Source organism: Mesoplodon densirostris, chromosome 8, assembly GCF_025265405.1.
Source record: "Mesoplodon densirostris isolate mMesDen1 chromosome 8, mMesDen1 primary haplotype, whole genome shotgun sequence".
Classification (NCBI taxonomy): Eukaryota; Metazoa; Chordata; class Mammalia; order Artiodactyla; family Ziphiidae; genus Mesoplodon; species Mesoplodon densirostris.
The window spans coordinates 19492787-19512218 of NC_082668.1; the positions used below are offsets into that span (position 1 = coordinate 19492787).

Here is a 19432-nt window from a genome sequence, read left to right on the forward strand (position 1 = left end):
ATCTGGGCTGCTAAGAATTGTGGGTTGAATGTAAAAAGGTGAAATTTCCTGGCAGGAAGTGTGAGGTCCTGTACTTAGATCTCTAAAGGCTAGAGTGTGAGACATGCAAGGGTGATGCTCTGTAAAGCCTATGTGTAAATTAGTGGTGTCTTAGTTAACACAATGTTACACAAGAGCCTGTATGGTAAATGCAGAAAAAACCATTGTGATCTGAGGACACATTGATGCAGCTATGGCACCCTAGGATGAAGGAAATGATCCACTTGCTATAATGATTGTGCCTCCAGGATACTGTACACAGTGTTAGATAACACTTCAGGAGAAGACCAAACGGAGAACAGACAGAATAGTGGACCCAGGAAGTGAAGAGGAACAATGCTGGAAAACCAACCATGGGAGATGTGGTCTGGAAAATCATAGTGGGGAAAGAGGCATGGGAGCTGTCCTCAATTATTCAAAGAGATGTCCTGTGGCAGACCACCTGGATGCATGTACTGGGACACATGGTAGAAAACTACAGTGAGACAAATATGTCAACCTGATCTAATGAAGAACCTTCTGCTATGGACCATGATGAGGAGTGCTTTGTCACTGGAGCGTTCAGCAGACCCTTCCTTGGAGGTTGAGAGGGGAGGTGTACTAGGTAACTTCAACCTTGAGACTCTTGAAGTCCTGTGAGTTGGTAAAGGAGGGGTTTAGACATCGTTGGGAAGCTGAGGGAAGTCTTGTTAGATTAGGGGGTCTTCTTACCTGGGATATCACATCCTTAAAGCTCACCTTGCCCCTCTGTTCTTTCCTGCCCAAGGAGCCAATTTGGGAAGCTGATATATAGGACTGGGCATTGGAAAACCTGAGTTCTGGTCCCAGATTGTCAACTGACTTGCTAGCTAACCTTCAGATAATTCTGGGATTCCGTTTACTGTTGTCTTGGGTTGACTCGACTCCACCCAAACCCTGATGAAGCCACACTCTTACCACACTCAGCTTCCTATGATCCAGGCCTGTCCTCATTGACCCTTAACCTCTTGGTCCTTGGCTCTCCAAGATATTGATCCCAGCATTGCTTCTCTCTCCCAATCCAGGATCCAGCCCCTCTCTCATTCCCTGAAGGTCTGAGCCTTTTCTCTATCTCTTCACTCATGTCATTGGTGAAAATATGGCTCACTTCCCCACGCCTTGCCACGTGCTTGCACTACAGAGTTTACAAAACACTTTCACCTCCATTGTTTTATTGATCCCCTCCAGGGTCATGGAGGAAGATAGGGCAGGGATTGCTTTATCCACTTGGAGGATGAGTAAACCAAAGCCCAAGATGTTAAAAAACTTGGCCAAAGTCTCAGGGCTTGTTCTAGGACCTGTGCCTTCTGGTTCCTCACCAGGCCTTTTCCCAGTGCTCGGAGTGGCTTCTCCATCGTCCCAAGTGGCCTTGGTCACTGTGTTTGTAGGCTCACTCCCCCGCCCTCCCGGGGTTACACAGACCCGTGGGTCCTCCAGTAACGTGCGCTCCTTGTGACCAAGCTCCACTTGCCGTCATTTGCAGATGGAATCAGAAGTCCAACTAGCATGCCATGTGAGGACATCCATGCCCACACACCGCCATAGACCTGCACAGCCACAGAACAATGATATCACCTGGGCACCGAGGCTTACAAAGCATTTTCTCATACATAAGCCCATGTGACCATAGACAGACATCAAAATGCATTACTGTGATGTACTTTTCTCAGAGTCTTCTGCTTTTCTGGCCTTCATTTTCCCTTCAATGTGTCTTTTTTTTTTTTTTTTTTTTTTTTTGTGGTATGTGGGCCTCTCACTGTTGTGGCCTCTCCCGTTGCGGAGCACAGGCTCCGGACGCACAGGCCCAGCGGCCATGGCTCACGGGCACAGCCGCTCCGCGGCATGTGGGATCTTCCCAGACCGGGGCACGAACCCCTTTCCCCTGCATTGGCAGGCAGACTCTCAACCACTGCGCCACCAGGGAAGCCCTCAATGTGTCTTTGAAATGCACTTAACTTCAGCTTGTTCCTCAACCTTTTTTATAATTCACATCAAGTAGACCTGCTGATAATACAAATGTGCCCTACCATTTATTGAACCTGACTCTGTGCCAGGCTCTGCCCTATGCTAATGCTTTACCTGTGGTCTCTCCTTTGACTTGGCCACATCTTGCCAGGTGGGGATGGTTACCTCCACTTTCAGATGAGGAAACTGAGGCTTGGAGAAGTTAAGTGACTGGTTCAGCCTGTGACCCCAGAGCTCAAGTCCTCACCCATCACACCAGATCCCCTCTCACTGGGCCTTCCTGGAAAGCTTCTTCGTGTGGGTGTGACCTGCAGCCTACCCATCGCAGCCGTGCTCCATCTAATTGTCTAGTCATAGCAGAAAATGATAGGTTACAATGGACGTATTGATGACTTGTTTTACGCATGTCTTTAGTTAGTTAGTGCCTCTGTCTGATTAAAAAAAAACAAAACAGACTGTTCCGTTGCCCCACTGTCTTTTGCAAGCCTTCACTTTCCTAACTGTGTTCCTACAAACTTTGAGTAGATCACTGTACTCTAGGGTGTGGCTGAGGGTCTGACTACAACTTGACTTTGGTGGCAATTCCTACATCAGTTTGGTCAGCAAGATTTTCCCCTGATCCTCCTCTTTCCTGGGATGGTGGGTCTTGAGGCAAGTGGCCCAATGTCCCACTGACTGTAACTTTTTCTATTTCCGAGAATTCTCTCCTACTGGATCTTCTCTGCTATTTCCTCCTTTCCTTTCTTTGTAAACAAAAGGCACGATGGTTAAGTGCAAGGGCTCTGGGGCCGGACATCCTAGGTTCAAGGGCTGGCTCTGTTACTTACTAGCTGTGTGACCTCGAGCAATTTACTTTTACTTCTTTGTGCCTCAATTACTCCATCCATAAAATGGATATGATAATAACAGAACCTACCTCATAGGGTTGAAACAATACATGATTATATAAGTACCTTTGTACACATATCAGTGTTTTCTATTATTAGACAAACAAAGAAAACAACCCCAAACAAAGCAAGCACCTGCCTCTTCCCCTCCAGTCCCAACCAGATGCCCTCCCCGTGTCCTGGGAAGGATCTTGAGTGGCTACATCTACTTTTCTAGGCCAGTCACCCACCTGGTGAGCTTCACCAAGAACCAGCCTCTTGACTGGTTACGTGGCCACAACCACCACATGGGCCAGCCTCCTATACTCAGTGCATCCTCCATTTCTTTATGGGGTAACTGGAGAACGTACTAAATTTAAAATGATAGGATCTCAGCTAGTTACCTGCTGTGTGACTTTGGGAATATGGCCACACCACTCAGAGAATTCATTTTCTCCTTTAAAATATGGATAATTGTAATGCTTATTTCCTATGGTTAGTATGTGGATTAAATAAAAATAATATTAGCAATAGCACTTAACATACTTCTCACACTCTATAACACATTTAATAATATCCTAGGGCCTCCCTGGTGGCGCAGTGGTTAAGAGTCCGCCTGCCGATGCAGGGGATACGGGTTCGTGCCCCGGTCTGGGAGGATCCCATATGCCGCGGAGCGGCTGGGCCCGTGAGCCATGGCCGCTGGGCCTGCGCATCCGGAGCCTGTGCTCCGCAACGGGAGAGGCCACAACAGTGAGAGGCCCGCATACCGCAAAAAGAAAAAAAAAATAATAATAATAATAATATCCTAATATTTTTCTCAAAGCGACAGACACAGCTAGCTCAACCCCCCTCCCCACCCCAAGTTGCATGCTCCTCAATTCATGTAGTGGAGTTGTCATTGGAAAGTGATTGCCCAGCCAGGGACTAATTTTCCAGCCCCCCTTGCATCTTGGTGGGAGCCATGTGCCTTGTTTTTGCCAACAGAATATGAATGAAAATGATAGTATGTGTTGCTCCCAGGCCAAAACATTTGGAAATGGATGTGCCTTCTCCATACTCTCTTATTCCCTTTCTGCCACCTGGATTTAGAGGACGACTAGTTCCTTAGAGATGGCAGAGCTCCATTATGAAAGGATCCATCACAGAGAGAGAAATCACTCATCCACATGCGTTGGACTATTACATTTAATTTGGAGGTTTCCTTTTAACAGCAACAAACATTACCATAGCTAATACTCAAATCACATTTAATCCTTACAACAATCCTCCGATGTAGACATTATGATTTCCCTGATTTTATGATGAGAAAATGGAGGCACCGAGAGGTTAAGTCTAAAGTCACATGGTGAGAAAGGGCAGAGCAGAACCTGAACCCAGTCTGATTTCAGAGGCAGTGAGTTCTCTTAACCACTAAGGATGTGAAAGAGCTTTATAAATTAAAGTGTCCTAGAAGTAATAACAAAGGCTAATACTTATTGAACACTTATGTGTCAGGCACTATTTAAAGAGGTTTACATTCATTTAATCCTCACAACCTTTTGGAGTTGGGTCTAGTATTATTCCCATTCTATAGATGAGGAAAATGGAGGCACAAAATATTAAATAAGTTGGTTGGAATCACAGTGCTGCTAAATGGTAGCAAGGTGATTCAACCCCAGCAGCCCAGTTTTCACTCCCTTCCCCGTCCCTTATTCTCTTGACCATCTCTCATGGAGGAATGAGCAGATTCTGAGATTCTGAGAAGCCCAGGAATTGGCAGGGCTATTTCCCCAAATCTCAGCCCAACCCCAGGCTAGGTTCACAATTCCAGGGCTCACCTGGGTTCCAGACAAATAACAGAGTGAGAAATACATTTTAGAAGTCTTGTGGCCAATGTGACCCTTGCATTTATCTCAGACGGCATGATGGAGTAGAGGGAGCCCAGATGGACATGGATTCAAACCCAACCTCTGTCTACTCCCTGTAGGAATGAGAAGGCTACTTACTCTCTCTGAGCCTCAGTGGCCTCATCTATAACATGGAAACGCTGATTATACCCACCTTGTTGGTTTGCTACAAGGGCAGAGTATGTGCCTAAAGATTCCAGCTTGGAGGACTGCTCCACAAATGTCATCCCCCCAGCACTGACCAGCCCAGAACAGAGACCTGCCCTGGGAGCTCAATCCACCTCCCCCAGTCGAATCCCCCAGCACTGCATCCCACTTCTCCTTCCATGAGCCAGAGAAGGTCCTTCCTTGAGATTCTGTGAGGTTAGGGGAGGAGGAAGTAGCTGAGGGAGGCTGGAAGGCCAGACCCTGGGTTCCTTTTTCTGGAAGAGGAGGCCAAGTTGCTTAGCAACACAGCAGAAGTTGTCAGGGAGGCTCCATGCAGGGCTCTCCTTTATCATCCTGCAACATGGAGAGATCTGGGGGTACACTAGATGGGGAGATGACTGGGGAAAGTAGGGAAGGGTCCCAGGCTCTGATGGTAACCTCTGGGCTTCATTCTCCTTTCCTATGATCACCTTCCCAATTCTCCAACTCTTTCCCCTTGGTTTTCTACCTTTGACACACAGAGACAAGTCCTAGGGTCCATCCTGTACACACATCTGTCCATTGGCCGTGTCCATAACCGTGTGCCTAAGGGCCAGATTCAGGACCACCTTATATGTATACTGTGCTTTACAGTTTACAAAGCACATCCATATATGTGATTTCACCATATACAACAGCCTCTTTAATTCCTGTATGACAGACGAGGGAAAAAAGTCTGAAGGTCCCACTGTGAGGAAAGAGCAGGGCCCAGATTTGCTGCAAATCTCAGCATATTTCCACTACATATTGTAGCATGGATGTCAGTACAGGCTTTGGCATAATGTCACGCCTGCTATTCCATGTCCTCACGGTTTGAAGATTCTTCATGCCTAGTGTCCTAAGGTGCCCCCAAGATGCACCTTTCTCCACCCTTCATCACAAAGCAGGTGAGATGAGGAGGCAGGTTCAGCTGTTCTTCCCTGCTGGGGCAGGGGGATCCCTGGAGTGGGGAGTCCCAAGAGAGGCCTGGTCTCCTGGTCCAGATGCCTAGACTCAGGAATGCTGCTGTGCTGGGCCAGGCTGGCACAAGTATCTACCACCAGCAGCTGAAGCAAGTCCCCTGGCTGGCATCCCAGAAAGAGGCACGTGGGTCCCACTAGGGCCGAGGCCTGGCAGCAAGGAGTAAACACATGTCACCCAGGTCACAGATTGCTCAGGGGAGGCCCAGACCTCTAGGGCTCCCACTGCCTCAGGGGCCAGCAGAGCTGGTCAGAGCAGCTTAGGGCTCCATTCTGGACTTTGTCTTGGTCCCTTAATCCCTCTGTCAAAATTTATTAATAGTCTGACTACCACAGCAATGGTAGTTACCCCAACAAAAATAATATTGTCATTCTTATTATAGCCATTTGATAAGACATCACAAATCTGAGATTCTTGTTTCCATCTGAAAGATGAGAAAACTGAAATTCAGAGAGGTTGAATAACTGTCTTAGAGCAACAGCTAGTAAATATAGAGTAGGGACTCAAACCTCTGACTCCTAGTCTTTTGTTCTGTACATCACATCACACTGCCTTTAAATGTCAGGGGAACAAAGGAGTCCCAGAGGGACATTCAGCCACCCTATCCTCTATCCCCAAATTGCACATGCCCAGGACCTTGTAGGCCACATGGCTCAGCTGGTGTTTCACGTAGAACAGACAATTTGAATAATTTTTTTTTTTTTTTTTTTTTTTTTTTTTTTTTGCGGTACAGGGGCCTCCCACCGCTGTGGCCTCTCCCGCTGCGGAGCACAGGCTCCGGACGCGCAGGCTCAGCGGCCATGGCTCACGGGCCCAGCCGCTCCGCAGTATGTGGGATCTTCGCGGACCGGGGCACGAACCCGTGTCCCCTGCATCGGCAGGCGGACTCTCAACCACTGCGCCACCAGGGAAGCCCCTGAATAATTATTTTGACTGAAGTTTTATCAACTTCCAAAAAATGATTTGAGATGACTTACTATATAACAGTATACACAAAACAGAATATTCAGTTTTAAAAGATAAAAAATCAACTGGTGAAATATGAGAAGCATTCCCATGAGTCAGGGACAAGGCAAGGATGTCTTCTTTATCCTTTCTAACCTTGTCATCATTGCTACCACTGAACATTCTACTGGAGGTCCTAGTCAACACAATAAGACAAGAAACGTTATCTGTTTTACGCAAATATTGAAAAAGAAAAAGTCACAATGTCCTAGTTTGCAGACAATATGACTGCGTACCTAGAAAATCCAAGAAATTCAACAGGAAATCAATTAGAACTAATGATTCTAATGTTAACACACAAAAGGTTAACGCACAAGGTTACCACAAAAAAATTATGGTTTTTCCATAACTGTGTAGAAATAAGGAAAAGAATTGGGAATGACAGATTTACAAGAGCAATAAAAATATACTCCCAGGTAATCCTAATGAAAAACATGGGAAATATCTAAATGAAAACAAAAAACTATAAATCTTCACTAAGGAACATAAAAGAAAACCAGACTAGGGTCTTCCCTGGTGGCGCAGTGGTTGAGAATCTGCCTGCTAATGCAGGGGACATGGGTTCAAGCCCTGGTCTGGGAAGATCCCACATGCCGTGGAGCGACTAGGTCCGTGAGCCACAACTACTGAGCCTGCACGTCTGGAGCCTGTGCTCCGCAACAAGAGAGGCCGCGATAGTGAGAGGCCCACGCACCATGATGAAAAGTGGCCCCCACTTGCCACAACTAGAGAAAGCCCTCACGCAGAAATGAAGACCCAACACAGCCAAAAATAAAAATAATAAATAAATTAATTAATTTAAAAAAAAAAAAGAAAAAGAAAACCAGACTAAATGGAACACTTAGCATGTTCCTGGGTGGAATGACTCAATATTGCAAAATGTCAGGCCTGTCCAAATTGATCTATAAAGTGATACAGTCCCAATCCAAGTCCCAAAGGAATTTTATGGAAATTGACAGGTTTGGCTTTAAAGTTCTTCTGGACTATGTATTTAAAAATAGCCAAGGCAGTTTTAGCAAAAGAACAATGCGCATACTGCAGAGCTACAGTTATTAAAGTTGTGGTTTGTCACAGCTATAGTCAAGTAGACCAATGGAACCCAGTAGAGCCTTGAAACAGACCCATGTATATGTGGAAATTTCATAAAAGATAGCGATGGCATTCACTGGAAGAAAAGCAAGACTGTTCAAAAGTTGGTGCAACCTGTTACTCATTTTGGGAAAATAGTTATATCTCTACTTCTCACCACATACAAAAATAAATTCCAAAATAAATTAAAGAATGAAATAAAGACTCTATAAAAGTGCCAAAATAAAATTAAAAAATGAAACAAATCCCAATCTCCAAGCCCAGCATAAAACAAGAACATTCAGAAAGAGAGGAGAAATAGCAAACATCTGGGAGGAGTTGGTTACCACAGCTGTATCCTAAAGATATATATTTAATTGTATACTTATTGACAACCAAAGGCAAACATGGAAACTGTCACTATTTTAGTTCATTTATCCATTTCCCATTTATTGAGATCTACTAAGTGTCAGGCACCGTGCTAATTCTCATTGTTTAAAGAAAAGATATGAATAAGTTAGTGTGAAGAGGAAAATTTCCCCTAGCTTTATTGTTTGAATAAGGGACAATGGGTCTTCTTCGGCAGTTATGCAAAAGATAGAGAAGTATTCTTTAAACGGTCTTGGTCCTTGTAAGAGTGTATACATGTGTGTGCCCATGTGCATGTACTATATGTGTGCTGTGCATGTACACACACACACACACACACACACACACACACGCCTGCTGGGATAGATAGGTGTCTCACTTCCCTTGTCCATCAAGGGACATTCTCAAATCCTAGGGATTTGGAAATAGCTTGAGGAAAGGGAAGGGAATAAAGAGACTTTGGAGACATGTGAAAGGAGGGCAGGGCAGTAGATATATGTTTCTCCCTTTCCAGCTTTCCAGACACTCACTGCCAAGCCTCACTTTTTTCCTTTTCGGCTGTGCCGCGCAGCTTGCAGGATTGCAGGATTTTAGTTCCCCAACCAGGAATCAAACCCCAGCCTGTAGCAATGAAAGAACTGAGTCCTAACCACTGGACCACCAGGGAATTCCCCCTTCCTTTCATTTTTTTTTCCTTCTTTCTTTTTATCTCTTTTTCTTTCTTTAAAATTTTCCTTCTTTTTTTGTAGGTAATGACAATAGTTTAATTTATTGTACTTAACTAAAAAGCTCAGAAAAGAATTAAGAAGAGATCATTAATTAAAGCTGATCATTTAAAATCACACCACTGAGGTGGATGGACCTAGAGTCTGTCATACAGAGTGAAGTAAGTCAGAAAGAGAAAAACAAGTACCGTATGCTAACACATATATATATGGAATCTTAAAAAAAAAAAAGGTCATGAAGAACCTAGGGGCAAGATGGGAATAAAGACGCAGACCTACTAGAGAATGGACTTGAGGACACAGGGAGGGGGAAGGGTAAGCTGGGACAAAGTGAAAGAGTGGTAGTGTATATATGGACATATATACACTACCAAATGTAAAATTGATAGCTAGTGGGAAGCAGCCGCATAGCACAGGGAGATCAGCTCGGTGCTTTGTGACCAGCTAGAAGGGTGGGATAGGGAGAGTGGGAGGGAAGGAGACGCAAGAGGGAAGAGATATGGGGATATAGGTATAAGTATAACTGATTCACTTTGTTATAAAGCAGAAACTAACCATTGTAAAGCAATTATACTCCAATAAAAACGTTAAAAAATAAAATAAAATAAAATAAAATGCCACCACTTAGTGAGAACAACCATTAACATTTTATTAAACATCCTAAAAGTTTGTGTTGCTGCATACACACACACACACACATACACACACACACAGATTCAGTATATATCTATAGTGACTGCTTACTCAGGTGCAGGGAATCTAGCAATGAACAAGATAGGCCTTTTATTGACAGGATACAAAATAAATAACAAAAAATTATCAGGTGGGGACAAATGTCGTGGAGAAATCCATCAGGGGTGTGTGATGGAGGGTGACTGTGGGGCAGGCTGAGATGAATTCATCAGGAAGAGGTGGCTGTTAAATCGAGATCTGAATGACAGGAAGAGGACAGCTATTTAAAGACCTCTCTCTCCTTACAAAAATGGGACCACATTATATTGTTTTCAACCCGCTATTTTCACTTTGTCATGGTCATTTTTAATATAGATTAGTGTATCATTTTTAGTGGTCCATAATAGCCCAAAGAATATTGATTTGTCTCAATTTACTTAATCTCCTACTGATGCATCCGAAGTTTTATTATTATAAACAATGTTATGATAAGTATCCTTGCGTCAGGTCTTTTCCCAATTATCTCCTCAGGGCAAATTTCTGGAAATGTGGTGGTTGGGACTAAGAGTTTACTGCCTTCCACAGTTTGATCCATAGCCAAGTAGCTCTGCAAAAAGACTCCACTAACATATATGTCTACAGCAGTGTGAGAAAGTGCACATTTCCCCATGTTTTTATCATGGTTGGGATTTTCCATTTTTATAATCTTTGCTGGTATAAGAGATGCAATATCCCACTACAGTTTTGACTTGAATTTCTTTGGTCAAGAGTAAAGTCAAGGGCTTCCCTGGTGGCGCAGTGGTTGAGAGTCCGCCTGCCGATGCAGGACACACGGGTTCGTGCCCCAGTCAGGGAGGATCCCACATGCCGTGGAGCGGCTGGGCCTGTGAGCCATGGCCACTGAGCCTGTGCGTCCGGAGCCTGTGCTCCGCAACGGGGAGAGGCCGCGACAGTGAGAGGCCCGCATACCACAAAAAATAAAAATAAAAAAAGAGTGAAGTCATCAAGTATCTTTTTATGTGTTTATTGATTATTTACATTTTTGTGTGAAGTTCTCTTCACAGTTTTAACTAATTTTCTATGGAAAATATATTGTGTTGCAAATATGTTCTCTCATCTTGTCATTTGTTTTTCAATCTTGTTTATGGTTGTTCTTTTTCTCTATTTCTCTAATATTCAAAAGCTTAAATGGAGTCAGATGAATCAATCTTTTTCTTTAAGCTCTCTCTATCTCTAAAAAGATGTTCTCTACTCAACCCAAGATGCAATACTACTACTACTACTAATAATAATAATAATACAGGTACTCTTTGAGTATTTTTATTTAATATTTGACTACTGTCACATACTAATTACTATTTTCTAATTATGCAGATAACATATTAATACATTTTTATTGTAAAAAAAATTAAATACCACAGATAAGGCAAAAGTTCCCTAGACAACATCAATCCCAGTTCCTTCCCAGAAGTCATTTAAGAGTAATGTGTATCTTTCTTAAGCTTCTATTATCCATACACACACACACACAAATTATAGTTTGATTTGTTTTGCTTTTGCATAAATGATATTGTACTGTGTGTGTTGTTATGCAACTTCTAATGATACTACATGTTTTGGAGATCTTTCATGTCAGTATAATACATACAGTCCAATCCACTTTTTTAAACTGAATACTGTAGTATTTAGTAATTTGAATGTATCAAAGTTTTTTAAATTTCTAACCTATTGGTGGATATTTAGGTTGATTTCAATTTATCTTTCTCTAAACAATAATACAATAAAAAAATCGTTATCATCTCTCTTTATATGTTTAAGTATTTCTCTAGGGTCAATACCAGAAACTGGAATTCCAGAGTAGAAAAGTATGTGCATTTAGATTTCTAACAGATACTTTCAAATTGTTCTCTCTTCTAACACTTTTATAGTTTTTTTTCTTTAAGTCTTTTTAATCAATTTGGAACTTATTTGGGGGTAAAGAATCAGGAAGTATTGAATTTTTTCTTCATATAAATGACTATCCAGTTGTTCCAAAACCATTTACTGACTAATCCATCTTTTCCCAGTGGATTTGAAATGGTGCCTTTATCATATATTAAATTCCCACGTATGCCAGAGTTTAGTTTTGGATTATCTATTCTGTTCTATTGATATGTCTATTCCTGTATCAGTGCCTTATGTTTTAGCTATCTTAGCTCTATAGTAAATTTTAATATCTGGTAGGGCAAGCCTTCCATCATTACTCTTCTTTCTTATGCTTTTCTTGATATTCTGTGTTTTTCTGGGATAATATGTAAATTATTTTTTAAGAGGAGGAAAATGTAGAAAGGTTATAAAGAAATACGTCTTTCCCTATTTACATTGTTCAACACCCCTCCATCCTTTTAGGTTGTCATATATAAAAATGCAAACAGAGAGACTAATTTTATATTTTATGGGCTTGAAGCTAAATACCAGTCATAGGACACTATGATTAAGGGGTATAAAGTAATGGGGGTGGGGGGGAAGTCGTAAAAGGGGAGTAACTACGGTGCGCAGTATCGCCAAGTAGAAAGAGAACTTGGGAGCAGCTAATTGCTAAATAAATAGAATCCAGGGGAAAAGAAACCCCCTGAAGGCCCAAACTGGATTGGGAGAATTTTAAGCCAGAAACTAAGAGGTTAAACCTGAATGCCCAGAAAAAAAAGCAAGGTTGAATGCTGGAGTAAAACGTCAGTCAGCCAGCCTGCAAGTGAAAAAGAGAGACTGCTTCTAAAAACCTCATCAGTGTATTAAACTCAGGTCAAAGGAACTTGAATCCTGAGACTGTGCTCTGCAGTTTATCTATCTTATACCGAATCTTTCATCACACTGAACTAAAACTATTTTTCTATCCCTCAATTACACACCTAACGTGTGTGGGTATAGATGACCTTCTTGTTGGATGTCTGGCAAGGTGCTGAAAGGAAAGGTAATGGTCTTAATAAAGGCCTTTAAAGTGTTAACTCCCGCTGTCTTGAGGCCACTCATGGTAAGTGTTGTTTACGATGTATGAAGGGGTCAGGAGTAGCACTTAAAGTGGGGCACATTAAGAAGGTCAGGCCCCCAAACCTGGCTGCCAGATGTCCCTGGTCATGGTGGCATGGTCAGAGGGGCTGCTTTGGCAGCCTCTGTAGTAGAAATCTTCTGGAGATGCCCATCTGGGTGCCTGAGGCAGAGTCCCAGTGGGTAGAGGCTACAGGATGTCCCCTTGGATACTACTGCCAGATTCTCTGGTTGCTGGGCACCGTGCCTGGCAGGCAAAGCAGTTACCATGACAACCACTCCACACACACACACACACACACACACACACACACACACACGTCTGCGATTTTTGGTATTTCTCCCTTCCCGTTAAGTGCCAACGTATTCCAGGGTTCCAGAGACAGGCAAACATAGCTCTCAGGACAGAATGTCCTCTGTTCCAGGAAGTGGGGGAGGGAAGGAAAGTGGAGATGTGTACATGTTATGATTGAATGAAACTTCATCAGTATAAATGCATATGTACCTGCTTCTGTGTTAAAATGTGTTGTATATCAATGTATGTATCATGCAAATGGTCAGATCACCATTCATCTGCCCATTTGCTTTCCTGCTTCCCTCCCCTCTCTGCTGTCCCTGTGTTGGGAGAGTCACCCCTGCCCTTTGCTGAGGGGAAATGCTGAGTCATGGCTCCAGCTGGGTTTCTGTCTCCTATCCTCCATCTCCATTCTTTCCTCAGTCCATCCCTCCCTCATCCCTGCTGGACCCTCTCTAAAGCTCTGGGCCCTCTTCACCACCTCCCTCCTAGGCCTGGACTCACTTTCCCAGAGGCTCACTTCTGGGCAATAAAGAGAAGGCACTTCACTCTGTTTTTGCATTTACTCCCTTCTCACTTTGCCTTCTCAGAAGACTGTTCTGAGTCCTCCTCCTTATGACTGCCTTCTCCCTGATAAAACAGGAGTCTGACCAAGTTTGACCCAGGAGGCTAATTCTTCCATGTATTCATGCTGATCCTCCTCCAGTCCCTCACCCCCTAATCGGATTAGGGCAGTGTTTCATGCCTTGGGCCATGGCAAGGAAAGTGCGATTTAATTTGACATCGCGCACTGAGGCTTTTTTCTCATTCTAGCTCTCCAAGTGCCAGACCACAGGTTCTTGGAGGCGCGCGCGCGTGTGTGTGCGTGCGCGCGCGCGAGCAGTAGCAGAAGGGTGTTGAGTATATGCATTCAGGGGCAGAATCTAGAGGCCCCTCCCTCCAAGGGCAGGATGTTTGGGGGTCTCTGTAGGTTCTCGGGTCTCTTTCCCATCCCCATTAGGCTCTTCTAACACAGAAATCCCAATCAAATAGTCTTGCTAACTAGTTCCAAATAAGGCGGACCAGGATTGCTTTCCTCCCCAACCGCCCTGCCAGAGGTGAGAGAGTGGAAAGGTGGCCCCGCCCGCTCAGTCTAGTTACTATGGCGACAGCCCCGGGGTGACCCGAGTGCTCCGCCCTCTCTCCTCCCAAACCTAGCAAGATGACGGCACCGCGCTGACTGCGCCAAATTCTAGCCAATGGGCGGCTGCTCCCGCCTTCCCTTCCGCCAGCTCTCCCCACCTCCCCCCGGGAACTCGATTCACAAATCTGGACTGGGGATTTCCGGCTCCAGGGCGGGTGAAAGGGCGCTGGGCCGAGGCCGGGGGAGAGTTGAGGTCTGTCCTCCTAGGAGGGCAAGTAGAAGCCGGCATTCCTGGGTTCTTGGCCCAGACTCCTGTAACCTGCCACCAGAAATGGATCACACCCTACTCCCAAATTATCCGGAAAACCTAACTGAGGCAGAGTCTGCAAATCCTCCTGCCCCTGCAAGCCCTGACCCAGCCCGAGCGCGCCCGTCAGTACCACGGACAGCGAACCAGGACCTTTTCTTGGCGGGTCGCGCCCGCTTCTCTCTCCGAATCCTTCGGAGGTCTCCTTGGAGACCAGGGTCAGAGACGCCACCGCTCCAATGGAGCCAGGCCTCCTTGGGCCAATGAAATAGTGAATGGGGCGCTTAGCTATGTGGTTAAGAAGGCAATGGGGACCAAAGAGGAATTTCAGGGCAAATAGCTTATTTTTCTTCTTTGAACCCCAAAGAATGGCTCCTGTCTTCCAGGCTGCCTGTGTACTAGCATCCCTGGGGACAAAGGGCCAGGGCTGAATCTAAAACAGGGTTGGACATCCCAAAGCTGCCCTGGGTGGGCGTGTGACTGAAACAGCCTTGAAGCAGCCCTATGGGTGGGCGGAAGTGTATGGGGCTAAGTGTGGCATTCAGGCCCCACCTGAGAGTGGTGAAGTCAGACTTAGGCCTGACTGGACTCTTGACAGGATGAATGGCAGGGAGAGATGGAGGAGGAAGAGAAAAGCAGCAACAATAACTAGCTGGTGACTGCCTGGAGGGGTGGGATGGGGAGGGTGGGAGGGAGGGAGATGCATGAGGGAAGGGATGTGGGAACAGATGTATATGTATGACTGATTCACTTTGTTATAAAGCAGAAACTAATAAAAAAATTAAAAAAATAAAAAATAAATTAAAAAAAAACAATAACTAGCTGGTGCTGCTTCAATGAGCCACTCTGTAAAAGGGGAACAACTTCTGACGTCCTCATCACTTATTCCCTAAATGGCCTGGGCATTAATGAGTAGGTAGGTCAGAAAAGATGAAGGCGGGGGTGGGGTGGGGGCAGGGGCGCAGGGATTCAGCTTCATCACCAGGCCCCATTCTGTGGCTCCCTCACTTTACTCTCTGTAAAATGGAAGCCACTGGGGGGAGGGGGAAGGAAGACAGTAGCAGTTCTCAGGGACTCGACCTTCCGCACTAGACCCATGGGGGCCCTCCTGCCCTGCCTGTGACAGTTCCACTCCCGTTCCCTCCCGCCCAGGGCCCAAAAAAAGGCTGGCGCAAAAACATCTGCAGGCGCTTCCAGCGCTTTATAATTCTCTCCCGGACAGAAGGACAGACAGACAATGCGGCCCGCACCGTCGGCCCGCATCATTGGCACCTCGGACACGGCACCAGGTCCAACCCAGTCCCTGGTACCCTCTCGGGAGAATTCTGGTCCGGCCTCAGATCAGCACCTCAGACAGCTCCCGGCCCAACCCGCCCCTCCCCCCTCCCTCCGGAAACAACCAAATAAATTAAAAGGAGTGAGGGTGGAGGGGGAAACAAAAACACCTAAGGATAAGGAAGAGGTGTGCCCCTCCCTCAGAGTAAGAAGAGCTTTCTGTCTCCTCCCACCCTCCGGCTGAGGCGCCGCCGCCGCCGCCAGGGTGACCTCCTAGGTTCATTTTTTCCCCAAACCTCAGTCTCCTGAAGCTGGCATCCCCCTCCCCCCATCTCCCGGCATGCAACACGTTGGAAAAAGTAGGGAGAGGTGGTTGGGGGTGGGGTGAAGAACCATCCTGGTGGTTGTCTGGGCTCCTGGGGCTGCAGTTTCTCGCAGTACCTCAGCCGATCCAAATCAAGAACTAATATTCCCTTTGGTCTGGGGAGCAGAGTACGGGGGCTCAGTTGGGGGAAGAAATGCTAACACAGGCGGAGGGGGGAAGGCATACAGGAAGGAAGATGGTGACACATGCCAGGAGCGAGGAAAAAGAGAAGAAGGGGAGATGGGGACACAGGTGCAGAAATAGAAACGGGGCAATGAGAGATAGGTAGGGGGTAAGATGGAGACGGAAATACACAAGGAATGGAAAATGGAAAGGCAAGGAGGAAGTTGGGAAGGCAGAAGATGAAGGAAGGAGGGAAGGTGAAACTACAGGAAGGAGATGAAGAAATGGATAAATCCGAGGGAGATGGACTTACAGACACAGAGAAGGGAAGGGGGAGACCCGGGTAGAATTGGAGAGATGGGGGCGCAGACAGATAGAAAGGGTGAGGTTAGGGGTTCCCCTCCCGCGCTCATCTCCCACCCCCACCCTGCGCCCAGCAAATCCAGACGCCGCGGCCTCTGGCATCCTGGCCTCCACCTTCCCCTGCGGGACAGGGGCGGCTCCTCCTCCGGCCACGGCGCGGAGCGGCGGTAACAGCGGCGGCGGCTTGATGGTCCCAGGGGCTCCGAGTGTGTGTCAGGGGTTGGGGCGGGGGGTGGGTGCGGCCCTTGGGTATCCCTAGCGGTCCAGGTTCATAGTCCAGTGCTTGGCTCCAGTCGCGCAGCTGTCCCTGGCGGCCGAGGAGGAGGAGGCCGCGGGCGCTCCCCCGCTGGGAGGACCCCCGGCGCCGGCAGCGGCCTCGCCCTCGTTCTTGAGGTCTTGGAAGACCTGCGTGAAGAAGTGGGGGTCGGCGTTGAGCCGCAGCATCTGCGGACTGAGCCGCTGGATGAGGCGCAGGCAGCGTTGCCAGAAGCGCTCCTTGTCGGGCTCCACGAGGAAGGGCTTGAGCGGGTAGGAGATCTCGTTGCCCATGTAGGAGTAGGCGAGGTAGAGGCAGGTGAGGAAGGCAGCCTGCAGCTCGGCGGCCGACGCCAGCTCATCCCCGCGCAGCGACTCGCGGCACAGCAGGTACACGAACACCAGGTTGGCGGGCGTAATGAAGGCCTGGTCTTGCCAGCCCTGCAGCAGCAGCGAGCGGTCCACTCCGCGGAACCAGCCCACCAGCTCGCCTGGGCTTAGCTCCTTGAGACGGTAGCAGCGTCGGCACACGAAGTCGCCCAGGCAGCGCAGCAGCTCCCCCGTAGACGCCTGCACGATGACCCGCCGCGGCGAGCCGCCAGGTACCGGCGGCGCCGCCTGCGGGGCTGGGGGCGGCGGCGGCGGCGGTTTTCCTCCGCCGGAGCCTGGAGGTGGGGCGACAGCGCTGCTCCCCGACGGCGGCTCGCAGGTGGCGGCGGCCGCGGGCACGGTGGGCACGGGCACCGCCAGGGGCTTGGCGGCGCCGCCGCCGTCGGGGGGGTCCCGACCCTTGCGGAGAAGGTTCTCGCGGTTGCGTTGCTGGACCAAGGAGTCGGCGCCGGTGGACGCCGGCTTGGGCGTCACCTTCTTGCTACCTTTCTTCTTCTTGGCAGACGCGGCCACCAGACGCTTCCAGGTGAGGGCCGAGATGAGCACGGACGGCCGCTTGAGCCGGCTCTCGCCTTTACCGCCCTTGCCTACTGGCGGCGCCCCGTATCCCCCCAGCGCCTCGTCTCCCGAGGGCGGCGCCTTCTTCTTCTCCTCGGGCAGCCCGCCGGGCCTCCGGCCCTTGGCCGAGGAGGCGGGGGAAAGAGACAGCACCGTGCCCATCCTGCAGAGCGGGGCCGGCGCCCGGGCCCCGGCGGGAACCGCGGGCGGCGCCGCTGCCCGCTGCTGCAGCCCCCGGGGACCCGGCGGTGGGGGCCCAGCCCCGGCCCGGGCGCGGGAACGGGCAGTCGAAGGTGGCTGCTCGGCTGCTCGGCGCCGGCTGCTCAGAGTCTCAGCTGCGCCAGCTGCAGCGTCAGCCCCACCCCTTGGGCCCCGTCTTCGCCGCGCCGCGCCCCGCCTCACGCAGCCAATCCTCGCCTGAGCTGCCCTCCTAACCGGCAGCTCCGCTGCCCAATGGAATCTCGCATGCCAATCTCAAGTCCCGCCCATCCCCCAACTCTGTCTCTGGTCCTTTCCCTTCACTGGAAAGGGGTAAGGAGGAGGAGGTGGCTGGTTCGAGGGCCTCCTCAGGGTCAGAGACGGTGGGTGGGGTGGGCGGGGGGGCTGCTCCCACCTAGCCCTCCAGGTCCTAGGGCCCCGAGTCAACTTGTTTTGATGCACTGGATCGCGATAGCAGAGATGCCATGGGAACAGCCTCTCCCCCCTTTTGATTATGTGTTGGGGGGCAGCGTGAGCAGTGAGTGCCTTCATCAAGGGGCCCTGACCCCAGCTGGGTCGCACTGCATCGGCTCGTCCAATCTAGCAGTCGGTTGATTCCCTCTTAGCTCTCCCCTCCATTCCCTCTACGAGGCCACCTGGGAGGGCTGCAGCAGGCACATTCTTGTTCTGCCTGTGACAGGGTGCTGGCTGGGCCCTGGCCTTCCTGAAGGTCACAAACCGCCTCCTTAGGGGTCCTTACTCGGGGGGGTGGCAAGACGCTCAGATTCGTCCCTGAGGCCACCGTTTGCCGACCTGATTCTCTGCTGCTGAGTCTGTGATGAGAGGCCATGAGCTCTGGTCCCTGGGCCACTGCTCTTGTGCTCTTTGCCCCCTCCCCCCACCCAAATCCCCTGATTCCACACTTGGGTGGATGATGGGTCCCTGGGAAAAGTCTGGAAATTGGTCTGCCCAGGCTCAGATAGCAGATGGGCCTCCTGTGAGAAGGGAGGCCCAGGAGCGTTGGCCCCACCTCCAGCCCAGCCTGGGTCCAGGCTGAGATGGGTTTTCACTGTTACATGCTCCCTTCCATTCAGGTCCTAGCTGTCCCCGTTCCCAGCTGCACTCTATTAGGCTGGATCCTGCCCATTTCTCTCTGGGTCTGTCTGTTCCCTCCTCGGCACCCACAAGGCCTTTGTCCTGGATTTGGTACTCTCTGGGCCTTACCTGCACCTCCTGAGCCCAGCTGGTTCTGGGCTGTTCTATCTGCCTTGTAGGACTGTAGAAGGCAGTCTGGCCTGCTCTCTGGCTCCCCAACACAGGAGGTCTTCTGGTTTCTTAAGTGGGCCTTGGAGGTAGGTATGGGTTTCATGGGGGAGAGAAGCCTTGGCCTATGGA

At 48.5% G+C, this 19432-nt stretch overlaps 1 protein-coding gene across 1 annotated transcript; it reads right to left on the reverse strand.

Annotated features, from left to right (window-relative positions):
- Window positions 1-16891: 16891 nt before the first annotated feature.
- On the reverse strand, window positions 16892-18001 carry CDK5R2 (cyclin dependent kinase 5 regulatory subunit 2). The gene has a single exon (XM_060107083.1). It carries the CDS (start codon window positions 17999-18001, stop codon window positions 16892-16894), a length of 1110 nt encoding a protein of 369 aa, XP_059963066.1.
- Window positions 18002-19432: the final 1431 nt, after the last annotated feature.